The 21,434-nt window shown below is 34.6% G+C and overlaps 1 protein-coding gene across 1 annotated transcript in view; it reads right to left on the bottom strand.

The window, feature by feature from the left end:
- The window catches only part of Rab8 (RAS oncogene family member Rab8), a 96,672-nt gene that overhangs the window by 50,135 nt on the left and 25,103 nt on the right, over positions 1 to 21,434 (bottom strand). Inside the window, exon 3 of the mRNA XM_089252522.1 lies at positions 6,525 to 6,585. Within this exon, the coding sequence (XP_089108648.1) occupies positions 6,525 to 6,585 (61 nt within the window). The remainder of the gene's footprint in view (positions 1 to 6,524; positions 6,586 to 21,434) is intronic.

Raw genomic sequence — 21,434 nt, 5'->3', positions numbered from 1 at the left:
AAAAAGAATGGTGATGCTCGACTCTGTGGTGATTTTAAAGTCACTGAACAAGTATCTTTATCAAAATCAATATCCACTGCCTACACAGCAGGATTTGTTTTCGACTCTCAATGATGGAAAGTATTTTTCAAAGTTGGACTTGAGTCATGCTTATCAACAAATCAAACTTGATCAACGTTCTCGAGAATGTCTTACTTTCAACACTCACCTAGGTTTAGTACATCCATCAAGATTGTTGTATGGCATAAATAGTGCATTAGCAATTTCTCAATCATCAATTGAAAAGATCCTTCAGGGTTTGTAATCAGATATGTTTTCAAGATGATATTTTGATTTCTGGTGATACAATTAACGCACATTTGAAAACATTAGAAAAGGTATTTGAATGATTTTCTGATTATAATGCGAAACTTAATTTGTCAAAATGTAGCTTTTTGCAAGAAAGTGTAAAATTTCTTGGCCATATAATTGACAATCAAGGTATTCATCCTACTGATGTGAAAAGATTAAGTGCATTAAGCAAATGAAAGCTCCCACTAATGTCACTGAACTTAAGTCATTCTTAGGTCTCTTGAACTATTACTCAAAGTTCGTTAAAATTTTGCTATGCTATTGGGTCCTATATATAAATTGCTTCAAAAGGACACACCATGGAAATAGTCGTCTCAGTGTGAAGAAACTTTTAAGAAATGTAAAAAAATTTTATCATCAGATGCAGTACTTCCACTATGATGAAACCTTGCCATTACAAGTATCTTGTGATGCTTCTCCATTTGGTTTGGGAGCTGTTTTATCACATGTGATAGACAATAAGGAATGTCCCATAGCATATGCCTCTAGAACATTAACTAAAGCTGAACAAAATTATTCTCAAATTGAAAAAAAGGCAGGAACAATAATTTTTGCTATAAAAAAAATTCAGCAGTATTTGTTTGGTAAACCTTTTGTATTGGTTACTGACCATTGCCCTTTAATAAGCATTTCTGCACCAGACAAAGGAGTCCATGTAATTGCAGCCGCTAGGCTGCAGAGGTGGGCTTTATTATCTTCATTCAAGTATTCTATTGAATACAAAAAGAGTTCTGATTAAGACAAAGCTGATGGATTATCTCATGCTCCAGTAGAATCTGAGATGGATGCACAATCTGATGCATTCAAGATTTCATATTGTGAGGATTTGCCGATAATTAGTTCAGATATTGCCAAGGTAACTTGCAATGACTCAATTTTGGGAATGGCCTTGAAATATGTTCAGAATGGTTGGCTTTAAAGACTCAATAATGAGGCTTTAAAACCATTTTTCATATGCAAGGATTAGTTGTCCGTGGACTGTGGTTGTCTTCTATGGTACGATACACATTCTGAAATTTCCAAGATAAAAGCTATTGCCAGAGGTCATATTTGGTGGATACAATTGCAAAAATTGAAAATCTTGTTCAACATTGTTCTGCATGTCAGAAGGCAAGCAAAGCTTTATCAGCAACCCCACTTCAACAGTGGGTGCGGTCCAAATTTCCATGGGATACGGTGCATATTGACATACTGATTTTGCACAAAAAGATGAAAAGAATTATCTTTAGGTTGTTGATAGCCACTCTAAATGGTTGGAGGTGATACAAATGCTTTCTATTACTTTGGTTAGTACCACTGATATGCTTTACAACAGTTATTTTCTCGATATGGTTTACCATCAGAGTTGGTTTCTGACAATGGTCCTCAATTGGTTTTGGAGGAATTCAGATCCTTTTTAAAACCGAATGCAGTTTTCATTCAACTCGCAGAAAGGTCAGTACAGACTTTCAAGCATGTATGAAAAAACTGAAAAATGATCATAGATCTTGAGTAAGGAAATTTCTCAATCCTGATGACATATCGTTCACCTCATTGTACAACTGGTTTATCACCCGCTGAATTGTTTGTCTAGACAACTCAGAACACCGTTGTCTCTTGTACATCCCAGTGTTCAAGCGAGGGTAAAAAAACAAGATTCACAGAAAATGTATTATGAATGAAAAAAGCTTTTTTCACCTTGGTCAGAAAGTTTTTATTCAATCCAGTAACAATCATCAATGGAGTCAGGGAACGTTGGTAGAACCCAAGGGAAGCAAGACATGGATTGTTAACATCGCCAGTGAGAAATATCTTGCTCACATTGATAAGTTACGCCCTGATCATGCTTATAATCCAGTGACTGCTGATAGTAGTGTATGTGATATTCCTAGGAAATCAATTGCAAGTGAAAGATGTGATCAGCACGTATTCCCAAGAGATTGTTACGATCTATCCAGGGAATTTGTTAGTATTAGTAGACATCCATGCCCGACCCAGGATTCGAACCCAGACCTGCACAGTCAGAAGCTAGCTCCCTAACCACTGGACTGGCAGGCGGCAGATCTATTACACATGTTCCTGTTGATGAGAACATTACCCATTCATCACTTCCAAATCCGTCACGACAGATGTGACAATTATATTCCTGTCAAATGTCAAACAGTGGAGTGAGTTCTTCTGCTGTGCAACAAAAAGTTATCGGGTGAATCATAATATTGCTGATAAAAGTACTGTACCAGTGACTCGTCGATATCCATTGCGTGAGCGAAGAAAGCCTTCACATTTGATTTACGAACATTAACTTCTAGTTTTACATTCATATAATCATCTATGTACTTCCGATTTTTTTTGGGGAGTATTGCAATAAATATACTTAGCCATTTAAAAGGCTAAAACCAAGAGGGATTACTGAGAAATTGAATTTTCTGGATGTTATGCCGAAACTAATATTTGGAAAGAAAAGTGATTTGCCTCCTCTGGGAATTGAACCCGGGTTCCCTTCCATCTCTTCATACAAGAGGGGTTATTTTGCTATCATGTAGTGGCAACAGCACTTTTGTAAACACAACATTTTGTGTCTCCAGCAAGTAAGCGGTTTGGGCATTTTCACTCCAGTGCTTAGTTTATGTATATCCACTTTTAATGTAATAAATAATTTGTTATTAATATTAAACCTGTTCTTAAAACATTATTTATAGTACTTTCAACTTTTTCCAGAATACAGTAACACCCTTTAATGTTGATAAATATACTGATATGAATTTCAAAAAATTTAGTAACCATATTTAGAAAATTTTAGGTGCCAATCCTAATTTTTCAGTCAAAATGGTGACCTGGTGCTTGTCAGGTACTGATACAGACTAAGTAAAAGTACAAAATGTGTTTAATAAAAAATAACATTGCTCAATTATTTTTTTTTTCTGAAGTTGCCAAGGAAGTTTCAAACGTTTTAGGGTATATTGAAGCTGCTGATTTCTAAACTGGTGTTGATTTTGTTGAACTGGCTCCAGTTTTGGAGACAATACATGAATCGCTAAATGTAAAAAGGGGTCATGTCACATGTTTTTAAGTTTTCAGGAGAGGAAAAAAACTCCAATAGTTTGTTTTTAGTAAAAAATTTAATTGTAATGTCTTTGGAATACATTTAATGAAGCCCTGAGGCTGGATTTTTAATTTTACTTGCTTAAGAATATCCACAAGCGAGTTAAGTCTCATACAGTCATGACCTTTTTTTACAAGTAAACATCTTAGAGCCCCTAATTTCCCAATGAAAAATATCAGGAAAACACATAAGTAAACAAATGTACACAATGAAACAAACTTTATTTAGCTTTGCATACTATACAAACTGTGTATCAGACAGGGATCAAAAGTACTACTCTTCCAGGTGCCTTTCTAAATAATTAATGGTTGGTGCAATAAAATCTTTTCCCAAAAATCTTTATACTGCATTGGGATGTATTTTTTTGTTTTATTCAAATCATCCATTTTTTTCTTTGGTCATTAGAAGTTTTGTTGATAAATAAGCCTTGCTTTGGGGTTTATCATAAGTGGTACACCAAGTTATCTTAGTGGGACAATTTGTGAGCTAATATACCACTGATGTATTGTGTACATTTCAACTGTATGGGATGAATCTTTGAGCACAGAAAATTGATGGTATTTGGAATAGAAAAACCTTGTGCTCTTTTAGGACATTCTTTCCCCTGCTTTCCAAATTTAAGATTTTCTTCTTGTACAGATTGGCCAAAATGTCTTGAAATTAATAACGTCCTTACACTTTTAAGTTCTGCTACAGTAAATGTTGATGCAATCTGATTGATCAAATCCACACATTTGTCCACTGCGTACACACAATTTCTCTATTTTTGTTTAATCAGGGTGAAATCCCTATCACAGGGTAAAACAAATGTCCTTCGATGAGGAAAGGTAGTTTAATTTCCTCAAAACGTCCATACTCTACTGAGAATATCAAAAACTTCATAAAAAAAATGTAATTTTTATCCTGCCTTCCACAGTTGACCATAAAAAGGTACAAAATCTTTCCATCTTCAGCTGCATCGACATATATATTTTTCAAAAGTAACACGACTTCATTAGGCCCTTTGCTTCTTTGTTTTATCATAAATGAAACATTTCATTTTACTATCTCTTAGGTTACGAATACCTAAGATATTAACACTCAGCTACCTGAAATAGAACATATCAGGCACTAGAATCTGAGGTAAGGATAATGTAGTCATATTGTCAATACACAGACAGAATATCGCTGTTTTCTTGGCAAAGCAAAGCTTTTTCGATTGCATCATAAAATTTTTTGCTTCTTTTACACACTAATAATTCTGCCACGGCAGTTCGCTTAGCTGATTCACAAAGGGCAGAACTTTTCATATTAACCTTTAACTCTTCACATGTGTCCTTTGCTGGCCTTCCAAATCTAAGAGAAAAGTTTTCCTTGAAGTACTGCCAATAACTGTTAAGAAATCTTATCAGTGTGAATTTCTTTGAAAAGGGCATGCATAGTTTTCACACTGCGATCAGAATTCAAGTAGGTCACTTCTTTTCTAGTATAACGGAAATATCGTGTCTGTGGTGATTTTGCTCAATCTTAAAAGGTCCCAGATTCTCTGAACTCTTTGGTCACTTGGTAAGTTTTCACGAAGGCTTGTTTACATACTTTTTGATCAAGACCAGATTTTAGGAGCTCATAGTAAACTGTACAACCTTTGGGTTTCCTCTTCTCTTCTGGCACGTTCACTCTGGTTCTTTTTCTACCCAATGAAACTATCTCCATCAAGCCTTGAAGGAAACTATTTCGCTAATTTTTTGTCCTTTTTGTGTAGAACTAAGTAAACAAGACTATCAATTCACCTTCATCAAAGAGCTTGAGACACTTGCCAGGGCAGCAACTAGAAAAATATAATTTAAAATTTTTTAAAGATTAAAAAAACACTAATTTGGAGATAACACAAAAATCAAATAAACCACCCTAACTTAAAGTGAAATTGTCCCTATACCAGTTATGAGAATTTGATACTTACGTATTGTCACTTCACAATGGGCGAAGTTTTTTTAGCAATTTATTTTCTAGCAGTATTAATATGCGCTTCCCCTTTGAGCCTGGCATCCTTAATGAAATTTCGTCTGTAAGACAATGTATTTCTTTCCTTGTTTCCTTTGCTTAGTCAAGACATTTTCCTCCTAAGATGAAGAAGAGTCTGAATAATCTGATGTTACTTCCACGATTCACTTACGATGGCGTTTCATTAATAATGTCGAATAACCACAACCCTTGGTCAACAAACAACAAAACAAAAGCAATTTAAATGATGAAAACCTTCTCATGAAGGTAGCTCAACAGAAAACCCTGCTGCCACCTGTTAGTGTTCGAGAACTAAATGTAAAAAGGAGACAAGACACCTTTCAAATTTTAAGGTTCCTTTTGTCTCAGCATCTAGAGGAGAGACTTGACACATTTTACCATAAAACAACGAATTGGTGTCTCTTTTACAAGAATCCATCAAAAAATAAAAACTTTAAAAATGAGACATGACTCACTTTTACATTTAACGATTCAAATGTGGATGTCATATTTCTAAAATACAGTATCCCCATTAAAAATGTAATTATAAAAACTAAATACTATACATGCATGATAAAATATACAAAGCCCACATAAAAAAATATTATGGCTGTTTTATTCTAAGTACGGATAGCTTCTCGATTTACTCCAACCTGTTTAGCTTTTCACTTTTTAAATATATTAATTGTGTTATAATTTACTACTCCTCAGGAGTACCACAACCTGGAGTTGACCCTTATCAATTGATATGGGTGTCGCCTTGTCGAAGCAGTCAATTGACAACGTATTAATAATTCATGGTCCATCCCGTTGAAAATTTTGAATACTTTGATCATATCCCCCACCACCGGCATTCTTCCATTGTAAACATATTCAAAAATTAAGTCTCTTTATAACTCATTCCGTGTGCCAACAAGGGCACACTTAGCTCTCACATCCCCCCTCAAGCCTCAACCAAGTCAGTCTATCTGTAGGTATGATCTCCAAAACCTTATAGCCTACTCCAGTCCAGGATGAACTACAGAAGAATGACTTTAAAAGAATGCGAAGAGACCAAAGAGAAAATATCAAATGTATTTATAGAAACCAATCTTTGTCATCTTGATCTTACCATTGCTCCCCTATAATAGGCTGTGGTGATTGTTCTGAATCTTTCTTGTCCAGCAGTATCCCTGAAATTGAATGAAAAAAAATCCAAAATGCAACTTTTCAATAAAAAAAAGGAAAAAAAAACAATCTTCAAAAAATAATTTTTTTTAATAAGCACCAAGTAAAATATCATTGGAAAGAATGAAAAATTCATACAGAATTTTTGTTCCTTTCACTTTTTGGTCCTCAAAAGGGTTAAATATAACTAACGTTTTATAACTTGAAATCATTTTGTCTAAAGAATATGTATAGGAGTTCTCACACATGAGAATATAAGAGTATCTTAAAGAGGATAAATAACAGTATCTGATTCACTAAGTGATGGAAATAATTTTTTTTAAATAATTAAAATAAAATTAGTAGATCAAGAAATACAGTAATTGTATCTGAACTTTGAAAATATGGAAATGAAAGACAAGGGCAATTTAAAGTAATATTAGTAAATTTTATTAATATAAAAGTTTTGCTCTAATACAAACCTATTAATAAATGATTATTAACCCTTAGACTGTGAAAATAGAATAAAGCCTTTCTGTATGTATGAGAAAAAAATTCCTCTTTCTCTGCACTGTGAATCACCATAAATTATGGGCATCTTTTTATCAGCCACCTCGTTGGGCATTTTGCCTGTTGTGGCGTTGTATTTGTATTTGTATAAAGCGATTCTGCAAGCTACACTCATCATCTATAGACAGTGGGAGCAGTTTAAGGGTTAATAATGTGTGAAAAAAACTGACAAGTTTGGTGGAGGTTGTTCCTCCTAGAAAACAAGAGCAACACATCCCTTTTTTTAGCAAGGGTATGGTGGTAATTTCACTTTAGATATGACTATATAACTAAGAATTATTTTTACATTACAAGTGATACTTCAGCTAATGAAGATAATTCATTTCAGAATAATATTCGTTAGCCAAAATCTTCGTAAGCCAAAATGCAATTTTAAGCAGGATTCTATGGAAAATAGTTTTTTCTCCAGGTACTGCCCAAAATATAAAGATAAGCTTTTTTTAAAAAACACTAAGGAGCCCTATAAAAAGTACAAAATCTACTGAAGGGTAAAATAAACAAATTAAAAATTGTATAAACAAGAATTTATAGAAAAAGATGAGTTACTGAATATCTTTTCATATTTAACACTATGTACACATTTAATAATGAAGGACCGGACACATCTCACTTTACATCTCAGGTAGATATTGAAGCATCTCTAACGGACTAGGCACTATGTACACAACTCAGTGAGTTCATAGTGTCCTCATCCAATTGCTAAGCTCATTTTTGTGTCCGATACATGCAGATAGAAAAGCTAAGCTCCTAGAATATCGATTGTTCAGTAGAACTGGGCAATTCTAGTAGTCACAGTGATGGACTCGCATCGCGAAGTCCCGGGTTAGGAACCCCACCATCGCCACAGTGGTGGTCGGCTGAAGTTGGTTTTCTGTGGTTCCAAACTTTGAGGTGCGAATGTGAGCCAATCTCCCCTTTAAAAAGTCTCATCACAGAGAACAACAAATGATACAAATGTAATTCAATCTTTACACTTCACTTCTGAAATATAGATGGCAGCACTGAAAAACCAGACAACACTACATATGCACACAGATTGTTAGGTACACACACCTACAATTCCACCACAACTCACTATGTAGTAAATTGCCCATATATGGTTATAGACCTGAGTTGTGCTTGGTTTGAAAAAAAAGAAAGGACTGGGCAATATATCAATTTATAATAAATCACTGATGTAACTGATGCCCACATCGATATACTAATTTCACGTTTTTGAACACAGAGATGAATCATTAATTCCAATATCTAATATCAGTGGAATCCAATGTAAGAACATGAGAGTTGAAATGACGATGTCGATATAACCAGTGCGCTTGCGCAATGTTAATGACCAATACCACAGATATAGTGATGTGCTTGAGCGATATTGTTACATCTGTTACCGCCAATATAGAGAGTGCGCTTGTACAATATTGTTACATCAGATTCCACCAATATTAAACACTGAAGTTGAAATGATGATACAGATACAGTGAGTGCGCTTGCCCGATGTTTAATATCCGTGGAATCTGATGTAACAACAACCGAGTTGAAATGACAATGCTGATATAGCTCGATCTTTACGAGAGCAGGTGGACACATGGGGAATAAAAAAATACATTTGATAAATTTAGTGTTTAACTGGTATGATTGGATTTGAGGGAAAAATTTTTATTCACTTAATTATTATTTTGCGAACTCTACCTCACATAAATTAGAATATATGTTTTCAGATTTCTTGAACAATGTTTCAACACATGTACACGTAGCATGGGTGGATCTAGAGCTTGCGGTTGGGGAGAGGGGGTGATTTTACAAATTGCTAAAAATTAGACACTCTGAAAAAGATGGTCATATGTCCAGCATTTTGCCCCGTATTTTCCACGATAGTCACAGTTTTTTCTCATCGTGGCTTTTTTTTAGTTCCTGTTTTTCAGTGGAAGTTTTCTTGAATGTATTTAATCAAGAGCATTGGTATAGGTAATTTTGAACAGATTGACTGAATGCAATATTATCATATAAAGTTCTGAAAATTTCATGAACTATCGTATTTCGCTTGGGGAGAAGGAGGGGATTAGATCCACACCTTCACGCGAGTTTGTTAAAACACTTATACCATAGTAGTTTCCCAAACAGTGTACCAAAGCACAGGAAGCAGTGACAGATTAATGCAATTTTATGGGTGGAAGCAGTTGGTTGGAAGATGCAACAAATACTGGGGAGGGGGTTTATTGTACTATATCCCAGAGAATTTTGTTTTTGCTCTCTGTGGGGAAGTCGCACCCTCCTTTAATCCATCAGTGACTAGGGTAAAGGTAGGGCAGTAACGCATGAAGGATTTTATGGGGGATCATCTTTTTCTTTTCTTCCAAAGGGGTTTTTACTAAATAACAAACCACTGCGATATGGCTGGATTATCATTGATTTGCCATTGTGTAACATACCTGTTACCACCATTGTCTAGGGTTAGGCCTCAAAATGATTATGATTGGTTATGTGATTGATGACCACGGCTGATTAGTAATAATATTTGTATTAAATATGTCAAATTAAATATAAAAACCTTGTTTTGCTAGCGGAGGGCCTGAGACTTCCATTGGTGTGAATACATTGTTTTGTGCATCATACAATAGGTCTTAACAGGATGTCTACCATACACCAAAAGTGAAATTCTGCAACTTTTCTGGTACTTTTTAGTGATCTTTTTTCATTCGACAAAATGAACGCACTGGGCTATTTTCTTATACGAGTAGTTCCTAAGCGCAGAATAGCGACCCCCCCCCCTGGGGTTTTGTTAATGAAATAGGGGGGTCTTAATGAAATGGGAGGAATGCAAGTGAATCTACAAAATAAAAACATTTGATAAGAAATCAATTTTAATCTTTTGCAACTTTCAGTGGAGAATGAAGTCGATACATTTATACAGACCCCAAAGTAGAATATGCCAAAATCTGCAAAGTACGTCACAGAACAATCTGGAAGAATTTAAAGACAAGTATAGTGAAGAATCACTATTATGAAAAATTTTCTAATCAGCCGAGGGCTTGTTGCAGAACAATCCAAAATATTCTGCTTTGGAGCACAGACATATATTTTTATCAACCTTACAAATCTTTGATGCTGGGGAGGGAGCTGCAACCCCTTCATGCTCCCATGTATCTCCACCCATGGGAAGCACTGTCTTACAGCATAAACAGAAAGAAAATTTCTCTATCAGAGTTAAATCTTTTCACAGAAAGAAAAAGGGACTAAGGAAATTACTTCACTTAGACCAAATTTTTTGTTGTCAGATATTTTTTAAATTTCACTTTAATGTGAGACCCAATACATATTTCACATAAAGCAGTAAAATGTGTTAAGCAACTCCATTTAATGATGTTCAACTGTATCTATTTGTAATTTGTTCATTTTTGCAACACCACAGTCATTTGGAGCTCACAGTGGTTTATTCAAACGAGATCTAGTAAAGCCTATTACAAATGAGAATTAGAACCCAATCCTCTGTGGTGTTAAAGCCGGGGGTAACTGCGGGTGCTTGAACACCCATGGTAATTGGTGACATGGGTCTTAACGTCTCCAGAATTTATTCAGAAATTGAAATTTCCTGTATATAAAGCTCAAGATGAGAGAGCACTCACAGGTTCGAAACACTGCCGATGCCCATCAGTTCTTTTGAATTGAACATATTCATATACATAATAGCCACCTGTCAGATGGTCGTTTGTATACATGACCAGTATATAGCACATATTAATCAACAGAATTCGATGTTTTAGAATAGTTTTAAAATATTTCTCAGGTCGACATCAATTGTTACTTTTAGGTAACCACCAGGCAGATCATTTAAAAAGTGCTTACATAAAATATAATTTAATTCATGGGCTGCCTTAGGGCCCAATGTGGTTATATATGTGTTCATGTCTTGCCTTTTCTATGTGCAGACGTGCCAACTTTTGAAATCCAGAAATCCGGAGATTCTCCCGAGCGGGACCCCCCCCCCCCCCGGCATTCGCAGACTCGATCAAAAAAAAAATTCAAATTTTTTTTTTTAATCAATTAAGAAAAAGTTACACCCCCCCCCCAAGGCAAGTTCTGCATTGCCCCTGAGCAGAATATAATTCCATGTCAGTCTTTCCGCACAGAATAGAGAAATCATTCCTTTCGTGGATGCTATCAGTGATTCTATCTTGGGTATATAAACTCTTATAAGCTTTATATTTTAGCTTTATTATAGCTTAAAGTTTTATATTTTCTTTCTGAACACGTTTAATCGGAAGAAACAATTAAAAAAACTCAAATTACAACGCTGCCGACAAAAAAAAACATGTTTACCGCACAGCTGTTAACGGAATATAATAAGGATTATACAGGAATTTCGGCAACGAATGTCATGCCCCTGATAAATGAGTGCCGAGAAACGTACGTAAACAAAGTTGCGTCTTTGCCAGTTGCTTAAATGCGGTCACAGAGACTTTTTTGAGGCTGCTCAATGGAAATGACCACGGCTGTCCTCTATTTGTGTTTTCTCTAACGATGACAGTAATCATTGACGCCATGGCAACGCGAAAGCTCGCGTAAAATCTAATTTTCTGAAAAAATCCGGAGTCTCCCTCCTAAATCGGGAGAGTTGGCAGGTCTGTATGTGGTTTCTGTTTTGTCTTTTAAATGTATTTTGTGTTTGCTGTAGCAAAGAAAAAAAATCAAGTTCTATTTGGCACAAGTGTGTACATAAATAAAATTATGATTCATATGGTCAAATGAAATACCAAATCTCTTGACTTCTGGTATTAGAGATGCAACACATTTAAATAGTTCAGCATAAATCACACTCAGCACGGTTGCCCCAAGTCGTAACTCTGCCCTACTTTAGATAAAGTCTCGTGGGAATACAATGGGATTCATGTTAATTCAGATTTGAAATAGAAAACCCATGGTGCACATGTAACTAAAAAGCTTAGATACAGTAAGACCTCAATAAGTTTTCACTCGCGTTATCAAGAAATAATGACTATTTAAGCAAAGTGTCATCAGTTTTAATGTGCAATATTGTGAAAAATATAACATTTACTAAAATATGAATTAAGATTACAATATTTACAAAAAAAATTTTTTTACCTTTTTTGAGCTTTTAGTATTTTACTTATATGGTAAAATACACTGATACACTTATCAGCAATTCATGATACAAATATAAGATAAACTCGAACACACTGCCCAATTTTGACTTGAGGGGGTACTACACAGGGCAAAGCAGACACTAAAAGGCTTCACCTTTTGAAAAAATGTCTGGTTTTTCAACAAAAATATTTTGATTTAATCTGAAGCCTAAAATTAATAGGGCAAATGCAGAAATAGAGTCCAGTTTGAACAATCCCTAAAGTTTCTAGAGCTTTGATTTTTTTAGTCAGCAAATGAACTTTGTCCATATAACTTTATTAACTAGAGCTGTTCCGTTTTGGTACATATGGTTTTTACGGTCACTTTTGAACATATGGCAATGTTGTTATCAAGCCCTTTCTTTAAAGGGAGCCATAGAAATAACCTGTTTCTGACTCAAACTTTTCCTAGTGACAACTGAAATTAGCGACAACAGACGTGCCAACTTTTGGAATTCAGAAATCCAGAGATTCTTCTGAAGGGGGGCACCCCCCCCCCCCCCCCCGACACTCATAGACTCGATCAAAAAAATCACAAAAAAATATTTTTCGAAAACATTTTTTTAAAATGAAGAAAAAGTTCCATTGCCCCCCCCCCCGAGCAGAATATAATTTCATGTCAGTCTTTCCATGCAGAATAGAGAAATCACATTTACGTATACTGCTCATAAAACTTAAGTTTCCTTTCATGGATGCTATCAGTGATTGATAATCTTGAGTATATGAACTCTCAAAAGCTTTATATTTAGCTGTATATAGCTTAAAGTTTTATATTTTCTTTCTGAACACATATTTAATCGGAGGAAACAATTAAAAAACTTCAAAATACAAAACTGCTGATGAAAAAACTTGTGTTTACCGCATGGCTGTTAATGGAATACAATAATGATTATACAGGAATTTTGGCAACCAAAGTCATGCCCCTGATAAATTATTGCAGATAAACGCTACTTAAAGTCTTTGCCAGTTGCTTAAATGCAGTCACCAAGACTTTTTCATACGGCTGCTCGATGGAAATGACCACGGCTGTCCTCTCTCTCTCTCTCTCGATGGGTGTTTTCCCTAACGACGACTACTTTCATTGGCGTCACGACAACATGAAAGCTCGCAAAAATCTAATTTTCTGCGAAAATCTGGAAAAATTTTTAAAAATCCGAAGAGCGGGAGGAAGGATGAAAAATCCGGAGTCTCCCGCCTAAATCCGGAGAGTTGGCAGGTCTGCGACAAGTAAAGGAGGGTTTAATACAGGGTTGGGTTTTTGACATAAGCATAAAAAACTGGTTTAAACTGTCAAACACCTAAATGAAGGCTTTTGGATAATGTTTTGAACACAATAGGTATATAACATGAAGAACTTACCTTTTTACATATTACAATGCTTTATTTTTAAACACTAATTTATTACAATAATTAAAACAGAATACCAATTATAATTTACGATTTTTAATTTTTCGACAAAGAAAAAATTTAGGACAAAGAATCTAGAACAAATACATAATTTTATAGTTAATTTTATCTAAACTCTATTGATTATCTTTGTTCAATTTACTAAGTCAAAGAGAGCTGTTTATTCAAAACGTGTGATAAGGGATCAGGGTTAGGACCTTAGAAACACAGTATTGAAACAGTGAAAAACTTATTGTCAATGTTATCAAATAGTTTTTTTTTAACCCGATAGATATATTAAATAAAAAAACACATTCAGGTAGATTAAAGTGTATTATATTTTGAATTATAATTACTGTGCATAAAATACATATTTTTCAATATTTTAAATTTTCATATCTGCCCAAGATTTTATTCCATATAAAAATTCTCACGCAGCATCTGTCAGTACACTATAATTAAACTAATTTATTCTCACCTAAAAATTTCTTAGCTTAGGTTGCATAAATTCAGAGTTAAGAGTATTTTCAATCAAAGCAGAGCTGGCAGGACTTGATATACCCAAATCATTGTTTTGCACATTTAAATACAGCTTCAATTGGAAAAACACTTCAAATTGGCATTGTATAAATGCCAATAAATATACCATATGATAGTAAAACTTATTCTTAGTGCAAAAGTAAGAATAAGTTGCAGGAGTTTCTTAAGCACCACATATACAAGCCAACACTCCAAATTAAAAGTCATTTTATTACTACAATTTAGTATTTTGATTGCTAGATATATATTCTAATGTTATGCACAATAAGGATATTCTTTCAAGTATCAGTGATTATCTAGGTAATTTAATATAACATAAATCAATATTACATATATGGTATTTTTTAACACCTATTTGTTATGAAAAGAGTACAGCATGTGGTTTATATCAATACACATATATAAGCAATTGAAGAAATTTTTGAAGGTCCAGAATCATCCGGAATTGAAGAATATCAAATAGTATAGTGCGATAGTTTTTCCTTCAGCTTTTATACTATGCTCTATTCAAATTGTATATTTTATAAGAAAACAATACATATATTGTGCAAAATAATTTGATAGAGAGTAGAAAATTATTTTGAATTCATATTAAGTATTTATTCTTTGTATAAGTCATTTTAAACAATACATGCAATTAACATGTATATAGAAACGTCCTCTCCACTTGTCAATACAAGATTCATCGAAAGACTGGTTATTTGTGGAGATTTAGATTACAAGGAAGAAAATTCATCACTGCCCCCCACGGGGACTCGAACCCCGGTCTCTCGCTTGCCGGACGAGTGCTCTACCATCTAAGCTATGAAAGCAGATAAAATGTTTCAACCTTGGAGCGGATATATATATATATATATATATAGATACATTCTATCTGCTTTCATAGCTTAGATGGTAGAGCACTCGTCCGGCAAGCAAGAGACCGGGGTTCGAGTCCCCGTGGGGGCAGTGATGAATTTTCTTCCTTGTAATCTAAATCTCCACAAATAACCAGTCTTTCGATGAATCTTGTAATTAACATGTTTTTCCAATGAAAATTTTTGTATTGAAAAGCAATATTTGAGGTTTTTGATGTCACAGTTTAAACCATAAAAAACTGCCATGCGTCAAAAACCTGCCAACCCTGGTTTAATAACATGGTTATCTATGAAAGCTAGATGAAATCAAAGAAAAATGATGAGTTAATGAGGCTTTACTGTATTTCTTTTCTAGGTTTTTCTTTCATCACATACAAAATCTCTTTAATAATTACTTGCCATGTTCCATATACTTGGGTTCTATATCAGTTTACTATATTCCTTTGGTTCAATCCAGCGTTGGGTTTTTGATATGACAAGCATCAAAAACTGGTTTAAACCATCAAAAGCTGAATGTTTTGAATAATATTTCAAACACAATAGGTTGATAACATGATGAAAAACTTACTTTTTTGTATATTACGATTTATTTTAAAACACAAACTTATTACAATAATCAAAAAAAAATATTAATCAGTTTACAATTTTGAATTTCTCGACAGTCTAGAACAGATAATATAGGCCTATAATTGTATGGTACATTCTATCTATTGATTACCTGCATTCAATTTAATAAGTGAAATAGAGCTGAATAGAGCTGCTTATTCCTAATATCATAAATCTTAATTGTCGATGTCATCATTCTTAGTTTTGTAATAAGTTATAATAAATAAGTTATACGAGCTTTTCTTGAGCATCATATGCAATCAGCACTGCTAAATTAAAATATATTTTAGTCCTACAATTTAATATTTTTATTGCTAGCTATATTCTAATGTTATGCACAATAAGGATATCGTTTTAAGTATCAGTGATTATCTAGATTATTTTATAATAACAGAAATCACACACAACATTACATATATGGCATAAAAAGAATGTTTTAAAACAACTATCTGTTATAAAAAAGTGCAGCAGATGGTTTATATCAATGCACATGCATGTATATAAGCAGTAGAAATTTTGGAAGGTCGAGAATCATGTTAAATTAGAGAATATCAAATACTTCCATAGTTTCTTCAGCTTTTATATTATGCTCTATTGAAATTGTATATTTTATATAAAGAAATACACATATATTGTCCAAAATAATTCTATAGAGAGCAGGAAATTATTTTACAATCATATTAAGTACAGTAAAACCTTGTTAAGTCGTCACTCTAATAAGTTGTCACTCCGATTAAGTCGCCATTTTTCTTCAGGCTCTTCCAGCTTTCATAGACAACAATGTTATTAAACCCTCGTTTACTCGTCACTATGAAAAAGTTTGAGAAAGAGGAACTGACTATTTTTATGGCTCCCATTAAAAAAAGAGCTTATTAACAGTATTGCCATATGCTTAAAAGTCGCCATAAAATCCTATATACCCAAACGGAACAGTTTAAGTAGCGAAAGTTATGTTGGGGAAGTTCATCTGCCGACTAAGGTTTTTTGAAGTGTTAGGGGCTGTTCGAGCTAGATCTCATTTCTGCATGGGCTCTACTAATTTAGAGTTTAAAATTTAAACAAACTATCTGTGTTGAAAAAAATCAGACATTCTTTCCCAAGTTGAGGTCCTCTGTTAACTTTTCCCTGCCCTTGGCCTCCCACCTCAAGTCAAAAGTGTTTGAGATTACCTTGTAGTTTTATCATGAACTACTGATGAAGAATTAAAACACTAAAATTAAATTTGATGCATATTTAAAATTGATGTGCAATAGAAAGTTCTGTTATGAAGAAAGGCTACCTATTCGAACAGTTGCTCTGTTAGTCTAAATTAAAAATCACTAGCATAAATCAAAATGTACCAGTACATTTTACCACAATAAATTAAGTAATAAGAGATCAGAAAAGGTAAAAAGTTACTATTATTTTTCTTTTGCTATCTATAAATTGTATTAATATTGTTATTTTGATTCATAATTCAATAAATGCCCTATTACTTTAAATGTATACAATTTTTACAAGATTGCACATTAAAACTGACGGCACTCCGCTTAAGACGTAATACTTTTTTGACAACGAGGTGATGACTTAACCAGCTGAGGGGCCGCGACGCACATGTGAGTCAAAACTCTAGTGTACCAAAAGGGGCAGCAACTCACATATTCGTTCACCAAAAATGGTTTCGAAAGTGCCGGGAACGCGCATCTGCGTCGAAGAAAACCAGTTCCTTCCCCCATATCTTTTGTATTGCACCGGACACTAATACTGCCATGTCATACGCCCCTTTCCTTTCTCCATTTTTAATCTTTAGATTGCCCCTCACTTGAAGATCTCTAAAATAAAAGGACACAGGAAAAGAAGAGTTGTAGGGCACATGTAACTTCCTACACATTGATAACACAAATACTCATACATAGAAGAACACAAATGAACAATTGAATGTTGTTTGACATCGGTTTTTTTCGAGAATTATCACGAAGATACTTTGGGTTGGGGAGGTATTAGCAACTCAGCAGTGAAATAGAAGCATTCTTGGATATCAGATAATTCCCGTCAACAAAGGGAAACAGATTTTCTTGTAAAAGGCCTTGATAGACTGTAGCATATTTCATTCTGTCAATTTATCAATGTCGCCAATTTTTATTAAACGTTGTGTTTATCATAGAAATTTTATGCAACCTTTCAATAATTGTGTGTTGCAATTGAAAATGAAATACCTATAGCAGAGCAATAAAATCATGAGTGGAAACAGAGGGGACTGGTCGCCTCTACCGAGTGACGTATGCAGGATCAACTTTTGGGAGAGGCATGAAAGACTTCGGGGGGAAGGGCCACAAAAATTTTCTTCCGGAGAAATTCTGAGTTACTACACCCTTCAAAAAGCATTTATATTAACAGAAATTGGTAAATGTAACATATAAAGAGTATTTTCTTTTGATATTTAAATTTTTTTTACATAAATCTAGTGAAACTTTCATAGGTGGCCAACTTACCTTTGCGGCAAGTTTTTCTCAGAACGGAAAATAGGCTCCATAGACATAATACAAAAATAACCCCTATTTCGCGGCCACCTCTGTATGCGATCAGCGGCCAACCTATCGTCTTAGAGGAGTTTCACTGTATAATTTTTTCCCCTAATTTTTAATGGGCTTGGGGAGGGGGTGCACGGGCCCCAGCCTCCCTGCCCCTTTCGCCCTCCTTTTCCCCAAAAATAAATCTGTATTATCATAGTCGGAGAGTGAAGGAGGGAAATCTGCCCCCCCCTCGTTCGAAGCGCCTGCATCCGCGTATGAATGAAATACAGTGCGAATCCCCTCTCTTGCGGACACCCTGCATCTTGCACATAGTCATGAGCAGAGATACGGAAGTTCATGGGGGGGGGGCTGCTCAACATAATTTTTAGGAATTTATTCAGCTTTATTAGCTTTGCGTTGAGATAGGTAGACCATTGTTCAAATACAGATAAATACCCCGTATTACCTGTACAAAATACATTCCTATTCATTGTACTAGCAAGTTTGAAAGAAACGTAACATCAGTACCAGCAAGTGAAAGAGATAAAGATTTTCCTTTCCCCTCTAATAATCCTCTTCCACAGTAAGAGTCGGAATTCTTTTTTTTTCCCTCCTTTATTGTATGCTAAAATTGTTTCTTTCCTAGTAAGAAACGATTTCAAAAACAGTTATTCAGTTTATCAATTGACTGCTTCATCACCTTCATTTTCACTTGCGACAATATTAAAACAAAGTAAAAAAAGTGAGTGACAGAAGAGATTTTATCAAGCTCAGAAAAAATTAATCATCTAAATCATCCATTTCTGAGTCAGAAGAGGAAGACATGAATGATGTAATATGGACTGGTGCAAACTTAATGCAAGAAATCCTCGAGAAATATGAGAGAATATTATTAATATTGCAAATGTGCCTTGCTAGTTTTCAATGCCTTGCAATGCGGAACATTTTACTGAATTTTTGTAGCCTACTGTATTTTTATGGGGACTTTTTCTCATTCCTTTCCTTTATTTTTCTACTATCGGTTCAATTCACAAATTTAATAATTGCTACTTCAGGTGTCTTTCTTATATATCAGGGGTGGGAAGTGACTAAGTCTATTTTGGAGCAGCAAAATTCAGGATTTGGAGCAGTTTTTGAGCAGCAAATTGAGGATTCTGAGCAGTTTTGGAGAAGCAAAATATAGGATTCGGAGCAGTTTTGGAGAAGCAAAATATAGGATTCGGAGCAGTTTTGGAGAAGCACAATATAGGATTCGGAGCAGTTTTGGAGCAGCAAAATATAGGATTCGGAGCAGTTTTGGAGCAGCAAAATATAGGATTCGGAGCAGTTTTGGAGCAGCAAAATATAGGATTCGGAGCAGATATTTATAAATTGGAACAGCGAAATTAACAACACATTTTCGTTAGTCCTCACCCCTTTCCAAAATAAAAACAACTGCACTGTCTTTTGTTATCAAACATCTTTTCATCGGCTTGTATTTTGTTTTTAGTGTTTCAGGCTTTTCATACCTTGTTTGAAAGGGCGGCTGTCATAAAATTTTTCGCACCAGTCTATTTAAGATGATTTTTGCCGGGGGCACTATTTTCTGTCTGGAACAGCAGCCCTTCAAAAATGGGGTAAAAATTTTCTATAATCTTTATGTAGATATTATAAATTTTCTATATCAAGTTTTAAATTTTTTTATACTCAGAAAGAAATTGTTGCAAAATAGGAGAGAATTTCGGAAGAATCAACATGATAGTTGGTGATTCAGCACTCATTATTTGGCGCGATTGGCGATTTAACGCTCGTTATTCTGCAGAGTTTCTAAATTAGCAATCATAATTCGGCGGACATGCCCTTTTTACTCCCGGAATACAATTTTTCATGAAACATCGGGATTTGACGCAATGACGATCGACTGCAGTAATTTCTGTTAATTACTGAGTAATAATTCGACTGAGTAATTAGAAAACGGAAACTGACTCGCATTTGCGCTTTAAAGCTGAAAGACTATTGCAAACCATCTTCAGTTGCCCGATCACGGATTATTGGGGGTTTCACGATGGAAAGCCCGATAGTTGAAGTACAGTGGAATAAAATGTGCTCTTCTCGGAAAGAATCGTTTCGCGGCAAGCAGGAACAAAAATTTTTTGACGTCCTTTCCAAAATTCCGGGCATACTGAAGCAAAATCCGCTATTTGGCACAGAAAAATACCCTATTAGAGCAGTATGGCGAAAGATGGTAATTTTGGCACAGTGCGGCGCAATTGGCACAGAGTTCCCACTCCTGTATATATTCATTATAATTTTCAAGCACTTCGTTTACCCCACATCTGTATGTTAGAGAAAATACTTCATTGAAAAGCTATCAAAATTCATTTCGTGCAAATGGTATGAACTCATGTGTATATGTTGCAATAAATATGAAAAATCGGTGAATAGCCATAATCGCCAGTTATTATGCGTAATCACCAATCGCGTCGGTATAAAGTAGATTAATTTTCCTACATTTATCACTTTTATCAGTGATTACGCATAATTCCCGAATGTAGTTGATAAGTAACATAAATATGGAACAAATCATGCAGAAATATCCCCAAATTCAACCACTTATCAGTTTTTCTCGTACATGATGGGAGGAATTAAATTAAATTAAAATAATGTTACAATGATAAAAACATAAATTATCATCAATCTTGTAATGTTATCTATCGTTAGAATGTTGGAATTACCTTTTGGGTGAGACAATATACTAGGGAAAACAACGTGAGCATACCAAAAATTAAAAGAGAACAACAGCTAGATGCGTTTCGGAACTGTATGAAGTTCCTTCTTCAGTAGCAAAGACAAATAGTGGAAAGACAAAATAATCTATATAGCTGGAGTTACTCGCTGTTCAAGACAAAGAGTCTGACTTTTTGACTCTTTATCTTGAACAGCGGTATTTGTCTATCACCGGTAAATGCGGTTAATTCAGAAAATTTAACAAATGGTCTGGAATTATGCATAATAACCGAATTTTTCGCATTTACCATAAAATATATACGGGGAGCACAGGTAACGGTACACACTGCATTTTACTGGCGAACGTTGTCACTAGAGGCATACTCCTAATTAGAAAAGTATCCAAATAGCGAGCATTATTCAGATACATCATTCATGTTTCAAAGGGTTGTTAGTTACTAAAATAAAACATTAATTTTTATACGGACACCCTGTGCCGGAAAATCAAATTAAAAAGTTGTGCCATCTGTCTGTCTCTCTACTGCAGCCAACAAAAACAAATTCTACGTTTCCACGTGGT

The sequence above is a fragment of the Pholcus phalangioides genome, unplaced genomic scaffold (assembly GCF_987345545.1).
Source record: "Pholcus phalangioides strain wild (caught in Gottingen) unplaced genomic scaffold, Ppha-v1.0 ptg000029l_1, whole genome shotgun sequence".
Lineage (NCBI taxonomy): Eukaryota > Metazoa > Arthropoda > Arachnida > Araneae > Pholcidae > Pholcus > Pholcus phalangioides.
The sequence above is the reverse complement of the archived record's forward strand: the minus strand, read 5'-3'. Positions and strand labels throughout refer to the sequence as shown.